This window comes from Portunus trituberculatus, chromosome 6 (genome assembly GCF_017591435.1).
Source record: "Portunus trituberculatus isolate SZX2019 chromosome 6, ASM1759143v1, whole genome shotgun sequence".
In the NCBI taxonomy this organism is placed as follows: domain Eukaryota; kingdom Metazoa; phylum Arthropoda; class Malacostraca; order Decapoda; family Portunidae; genus Portunus; species Portunus trituberculatus.
This window is the reverse complement of record NC_059260.1, coordinates 2,371,389-2,379,143: the sequence shown is the minus strand read 5'-3', so window position 1 is coordinate 2,379,143 and position 7,755 is coordinate 2,371,389. Positions and strand designations below refer to the sequence as shown.

Sequence of the window (7,755 nt, the reverse complement as noted above, 5' to 3'; positions counted from 1 at the left end):
AACAGTGCAAAAATCTTCATATATTCAAAGTGGAATGTTTTTTTTTCTCGGAATGTTTCAGTTTGTGTACAAAAAGATATGGTGTGTTTCCCTAAGAATAATTTACCTTTCCTTTGCTTATCTTAGTGTAGAAATATAAGAGTTGGAATTACTTTGATAACTGAGTGTTCTAATTCAACTAACTATAAAATATATAAATAGATTGTTCTAATTTGACTCTTTATAAATAGCCACCATGAAAAATATGGCTGGAGTGTTCGTAGTGTACAAAAAATATCTTGTGTTGTATCAAAATTATTTAACTTTAGTGGTACAAGGGTCACCATACATCACACCAAAGCTGTTCACCTTCTTTAGCTCACAAAAATCATCGTACCTTACACCAAAACTCAAACTTTAAAACACTATTGCACCTTACACCTAAACTCTTCAACTTCAGTGTACAAGAGCCATAATACACCACAATAAAATCTCTTCACCTTGTTTAGTGTACAGGAAGTTATTGGACGTCACACCAAAACCCTTTAACTTCAAATATTATCACACCAAAACTTCTCAATCTCAACATACAAGAGCTTTCATACATCACAATAAAAACTCTTCACCTTCTTTAGTGTACAGGAAGTTATCGGACGTCACACCAAAACTCTTAAACTTCAAATACTGTCACACCAAAACTCTTCGACTTCAGTGCACAAGACTCATCAAACATCACACCAAAAACTATTGATCTTCTTTAACTTAGAAAAATTTATCACACATCACACGCAATCTCCTCAACTTCATCGTACAAGAGTCATCATAAAATTACACCAAAACTCTTTAATTAACTTTAGCGTACAAGAATCATCATAAATTATACCAAAAAACTATCGATCTTTAACTTTAAACATTATCAAACATCACACAGATCCCTCAACTTCAGCGTACAAGACTCCTCAAACCAACACTATTGATCTTCTTTAACTTAGAAAAATGATCGCACATCACAAAAACTCTAACTTCAGTACAAGAATCAAAATTTAGCATACAAAACTCATCTTTACCCCAAAACACTAAGATAAGCACAAGAATGAAATATAATACCCCAAAAACTCTTAATCAACCACAACAATCATATATATTACCCCAAAAACTCAAAGTAAAAGACAAGAATCACTATATTACCCGGAAAACTTTAAATTAACCATAGGAATTGTATATACTACCCCCAAAAACACTAAGATAAGCACAAGAATCATTAAATACCCCAAAACTCTTCCAACATCCCTAGATATCACTAAATAAAGCTTAAAATCAACTTGTCTCATGCTTCACCACACCAGACAGCTGCCAAACACTTACACCCTTATTTTCCCTTCTCTTTTTTCATGTTAGAGGAGAAAAAGCTGGCAAAGGGCAAGAGAAAGAGTAAAAATGTAAACAGATAATAAAAATAAATGAATAAGAGGCCCACTTAATGCCAGTCCCTGTGCAGGTTGAAGAGAGTCCCAGTCTAGTCTTTGTCTCTTAGCTGAACCATCACTAGCATCACTGGGTCTCTGCGAATCACTGACCTTACTGAGCTGACGTTAAGAATGACAGTGAAAGGTAGCAGAGAGGCACTTCCTGGCGCACACACACACACGCACACACACAAAGACAAAACCAAAATATTCTCCTTTCTTATCAACTTCACTCAAACTTTTTCAAACCTTCCTTATCTACAACCTCTCTCTTCCTCCCTCCCTCTCTCTCTCACACACACACACACACACACACACACACTTGGAGAGATAATGAAAAGATGAACTGAAGGAGAAAGGAATGACGGAGAATAAAAGAAAAAAATACATGACGTCAGAATGAAAATGAGAAAGATAAAAAAAAAAAAAACCTGGAAAAGAAAAAAAGAAACCAAAGAAGAAAATTAAGAATACATTACAACAAAATCCAAATTAACACCACCACTACAACCTACACCCAACAAACAACAACTTTCAACACCCCCTACACAACACAACACAGGCAACCTACCCTGAGACACCTGTGACCTTAGATGACCTGTGATGACCTCTTGCTGTGACCTGGCATGACCTGATACACCCCTCTTTAGTGACCCAGACTGGCCCTAGCATGTGGCTCCAAGACGACCCATTGTGATAAGGTAAGTTAAGGTTAGATTAGGTTAGGTGAGAAGGTAAGGTTAGCTTAATTTAGGTTAGGCCATTTTGTGTTTCATTTAGTTAAGGAAGATAAGGTAAAGTTAAGGTAAGGTAAGGTAAGGTAAGATTAAATTAGGTAAGGTAAGGTAAGGTTAGGTTAGGTTAGGTAAGGTAGAGTAAGGTGAGGTTAGGTCGGAGTGCCAGGCCAGGGTCAGGGTGGGGCTAGTAGTAGTCAGGCACTGGGGCACACACGATGCGGCAGAAGTCTTGGTAGCGCACCATGCCGTTTGGTGAGATGTTGGCCTCTCGGAAGATCTGCTCCACTGTGAAGGTAAGGAGAAGGAAGGAAGGATTTTAAATTAATGGCGCCGCAACAACGACGGTCATATGGCGCCGCTACTATAAATTAATTTCAACAAACATGTACCGTATATAAAAAAAATAATTAAGTGATTAAAAACAATACAATTAAGAATGTAAAAACTAGAAACCTAAATAAAACATCAAAATACATAAAGTAAAGTAAAAATAAAATTCACAGCTTTGGGAGAAGGCAAGCTACTCCCAAAAATCTAAAAATGTCATGGCCTTGGGCCAGGCACTCTGGTCCAAGGACCTTTGAGATATAATAGACACCGCTATCTCTACCGCGACAACGGTCCCTGGTGAACAGGTACCTTTGTGTAAGGTACGTGTGACCTATACGCAGTGGTAAGGAGAAAAAAGATTACAAATACACAAAACAATGAAATAAGTACACAAACAGACAAAAAAAATAAATAAAAAACAAATGCACAAAAAATAAATTAATAAACAATAAAATAAACAAAATAGACTAAAGTAAACAAGTCAAGATGAAGGAATAACGTCAGAGGTAAATAAAAAAACAAACCAAACTCTGAAATAATACAAAAACAAAAGACGACAAAAATAAAATAGATAAAAAAAAAGATAAACAAACAATAACACAAAGATTTAAAAATCTCACACACGTTCCCCCCCCGTGTACATTTTGAGTGTAATTTTTTACATTGCCTAACTAATAAACCGTTTATTATTATTATTATTATTACACACTGTTGATGTTCTGTCTCTCCAACAAGTAAACAAACAATAAATCAGAGTAAATAAAGAATAAATACTAAAACAACACATAGACAAACCTTCATAAATAAACCAGTAAACAGAGGAGTCAACAACCAGAAATAAACTAAAGTAACACACACACACACACACACACACACACACACACACCTTCCTTGTTGCAAAGTCTCTCTCAGAATAAATAAATACCAAATAAATAAATAAACCAATAAATATCCAGAAATAAACCTAACACACAGACAGACAGACACACCTTCCTTGTGGCTGAGTCGCTCCCCCCAGTGCAGCAGGATGTGGCGCAGGTCCCGGGCAGGGATGGCCCCAGTGCGCCGTGGGTCGTGTCCCTGGAAGGCCGCCAGGATCTCCTCCGGGATGCGCTCCACCTGGCTGTGCTTGTGCATCACCTCCAGGAAGTCCGGGAAGCTCATCTTGCCTCCTGGTGGTGCGGGAGGTGGTGATGGTGGTGGTTAGTGGAAAATCAATCAGCAAATTGGGAGAAAAAGATAAATAAATAAATAAATAAATAAATAAATAAATAAAGGAAAAAAGAAAAAAAAAAAAATGGAAAAGATGATAGAGGTGGTGGTGGTGGTGGTAGTGGTGGTGATGAAAAATTGATCAGTAAATAAAAAAGTTAAAACATTGAAAAAAGGAAAGAAATGAAGTAAAAATTAGAGGTGGTGGTAAAAAAAGATAAATTTAAGGAATAAACTGAAGAAAAAAAAAAAAAAAGTGATAGAGATGGTGGTGCTGGTGATGGTAATGGTGGAGTCATTCACACACATACATACACACTCACAAACACACAATCAAACAAACACACACACACACACACAGGAAAGCAAATACACAAGGAAGGAATGCAAACAAAAACAAAAGAATGAAAAGAAAGAAGAGAAAAATCGTGTGAGGAAAGATTAAACACACACACACACACACACACACACACACTTGTCCTTGAAGTAAGTTTTGAGCTCGGCAATGGTGGGGCTGAGGCCGAGGGAGCGCATGATGACGGTGAGCTGGTCCAGGGTGCGTATGGTGCTGTGACGCGCGTACAGGGAGAAGCACTCACGGAACTCTGCCGGGAGAAAGAATTAGGTGAGGTTAGGTCAGGTGTTGGTTAGGTTAGGTCATGTTAGGTCAGGTGTTGGTTTTGGGTCAGTTTGGTTGGGATTAGTCTAGCTTAATTTAGTCCAGTTTAGTTTCATTTCCTTTAGTTTGGCTTGGTTTGGTTTGGTTTGCTTTAGTTTACCTTGGAATAATTCAATTTAGTGTAGATTAATTCAGCTTGGTTAGGTAAGGTAAGGTAAGGTAAGGTTAGGTTAAGTTAAGGTTAGATTACACTAAGTTAGGTTACGAGTTATGATACTAGGAAATTAACACATGCAACTTAAATCCACTCTCTCTCTCTCTCTCTCTCTCTCACCCTTTAACGCACACACTCACCATCGATATCCTGCTCCTTGAAGTGACGCGCCTGGAATACACAAAAGAGCACCATCAGATCAGGCCGGGTGAGGTGAGGTGAGGTGAGGTTAAGTCATGTCATGTTAGGTCAGACCAAGATACAAGACAAACAGTTTACATTATAACCTACAAAAAACATGGAAATAAAGCTAAAAAAAATAATAGAAATAAATAAACAAGACCATTTCCTACATGTAATAAAATTCCTTCCCCTTAATAGTAGTCGATTAACTTCTTCAGTATTGGAACGCATTTTTACCTTCAGTTTGGGAAATAATTAGACGATTTTACTTAGATTATGAAGAGTCTATGGAGGTCACAAGATTAATGGCCAGAATCTTCACTATTTCAATCCCCACATAAGTTTCTAAAGCTGTACAGTATAAAATCACCAAATGGTAACCTGAATGAATATGGAAATGTGAGTTTTTTGTGCGATTAGACCATTTTATTGACATTAGGAAGGGTCTATGGAGGTCAAAAGATTAATGGTCTGAGTCTTCACTATTTTAATCCCCACATAAGTTTCTAAAGCTGTATAAAATCACCAAATAGTCACCAGAATGAATAAGAAAATGCATCCTGGTACTGAAGGGGTTAATAACAAATAATAAAAAATAAATAAATAAATAAAGTAACAGATATTGGCCTAGTATGACTCCAGCACCTTATTTTTCCGACTATTTTCCTTCAGATCTTCACTAAACCATTTCCATAGACTCAATCCACTCTATGTCACACGCGATATACAGTAATTCAATATATACTTCATAAAACATCATCAATATGGCTAGTAACAAAAATATTTACCCTTTACCTAATTTTCCCATTTAAATGAAGCCAAAATCCTCAACTAACTGCCTCAAAATACACACAAAAACAAAGCCACATTAATTTCACCTGTAGAACTCATAATCACATCATAAGCAGGTGAATAATAGAGAAATCACGTCACATCTCTGGCTAGTAAAAACGTTTCTCCTTTACTTAATTTCCCTATTCAAATTAAACCCAAAACTTTAATTAATTGCCTAAAAATGCTCATAATATCACATTAATTTTGCCTGTAAGTCATAACCACATCTTAAACAGTTAAACATGAAAGAATAATGTTTCTCCACCTAATTTCTCTACTCAAATCAAGCTAAAACTCTAAATGGCTCAAAATACACACAGCACCATAAAGCCACATTAATTTCACCTGCAGAAGTCACAACCACATCATTAACAGGTAAACATGAGGTCACGTCATATTTCTCCTTTATTTCCCTATTCAAATTAAGCCAAAACACTCAATTAAATGCTTGAAATTACCCACAATACCATAAAACCACATTAATTTCACCTATGGAAGTCAAAATCACGTCATAAGCAGGTAAATAAGGGAGGAAACATGTCAGATCTCTGGCTAATAAAAATGTTTCTCCTTTACCTAATTTCTCTACTCAAATCAAGCCAATCTCCACAATTAACTGCTTCAATATACACACAGCACCACAAAGCCACATTAATTTCACCTGTAGAAGTCATAATCACATCACACACAGGTAAACATGAGAGGTCACGTCACATCTCTGAGTAAGACATTTCTCCTTTATTTAATTTCTCTATTCAAATGAAGCCATCTCCTCAACTGAATGTTTCAAATTACCCACAACACCATAAAGCCACATTATTTCCACCTATTCCAGTCATAATCGCAACATAAACACATAAATAAGAAAGAAAACGTGTCAAATTTCTCCTCCTCCTCCCTCTCACCATTGTTGTTGATAAGGTTGTGTTTGTGACGTCATGAGTGGCAGGTAACGCCCCTCCTCTCCCTCTCACCCTCCTCTCCCACCGCCACCACTGCCTCATCCCCAATTTCTACTACTTTCTTACTCCTCTTCCTACCTACACAATAAATAACGCACTAGCAACAACAGTAACAGTAATAACAATGACAATAGTAGCAGGCAACGGCAGGCCAGGCACATCCCACTCCCCCATGTTAAGTCCCTCCCCGGCCCTCCCTCCGCCCCACCAGCTCCCTACCACGTTCGCCCGCTGGTTCAAATACTTTTCCAATCTTTCCCTAGCTCAATTATTCGGTGTTTGTATTATGTTTTTTGGGTTTCTATGAATGTTTCCCTACTTTCAATGTGTTTCCCGTGCCTCTGTTCGGTAAACATGTGGCGTTTTATGGCGTAGGTATGAGCAGCCATTAGGGTCAAAATTTTTCATCTCCCATTTGAGATTTTTTTGTTTCTAGCGATAACTGGGCCTTTATGGTATCAAAGACTCGTTTATGCTATTATATGTGTGAAATCAATCTATTGAGTGAAATATGTGGAATCTGAAATGGTTTTCAGTTATTTTAAACTTGAGTTTTATATTTTCTATTTCATTTGTTTACGTTTCTGCTTCACGGTCTAACTCGTTGTAGAATGCCTTAAAAGAAAGCTCAGTCTCCGTGAAATGTGTTGAAATACTCGCCAAGTGAAAATGGTTGGACATTATAAGCGTTTTCAATGAGTTAAGATTTTTGTCTAATGCTTTTGTTTTATCAAATATTGTTTCATTCCTTCACTTCTGGTTCTAGGTAAGTGTTGGATGCCTGATAAGAGAATTAATATTGCCTAATATCTTTTTATATAAGTAGGAAGTCGAAACGGCTGGACGTATTAGTAGTTTTACAAGTGTAAATGTTTTTATATTTTTACCATACTTATTCTTAGTCCTTTTTAAATAAGAGTTCAGCAGGAGATGTTTTGATGTTGTGGATATTAGTTAAAATATTTATCAAGTCATAAAATATCAAGCATTCGGCCATGGCTTCGTTTTTTCTATAAGTCGATTTTAAAATCAGTTCCGTTACGAACGTAAAATCACCAACCGTCGCCAGCCCGCCCGCTCGGCCGGCCAGGGGTGTGACGTCATCAAGTGGGCGGGGCTGGTTCCGCTGCCGTCTGCTGGCTGTGTTTAGCTAATATTTGGCACACTTAGCATTGTTTTCCCACCACTAGTGTCACTAAATGGAGCCACATGACTATGC

At 37.2% G+C, this 7,755-nt stretch overlaps 1 protein-coding gene across 1 annotated transcript in view; it reads right to left on the bottom strand.

The window, feature by feature from the left end:
• The window catches only part of LOC123518488 (calmodulin-like protein 4), a 21,570-nt gene continuing 13,815 nt past the window's right edge, over window positions 1–7,755 (bottom strand). The window contains 4 exon segments of the mRNA XM_045279315.1: window positions 1–2,467; window positions 3,502–3,684; window positions 4,198–4,329; window positions 4,698–4,728. Coding sequence (XP_045135250.1) covers window positions 2,367–2,467; window positions 3,502–3,684; window positions 4,198–4,329; window positions 4,698–4,728 — 447 coding nt within the window. The 3' untranslated portion in view covers window positions 1–2,366.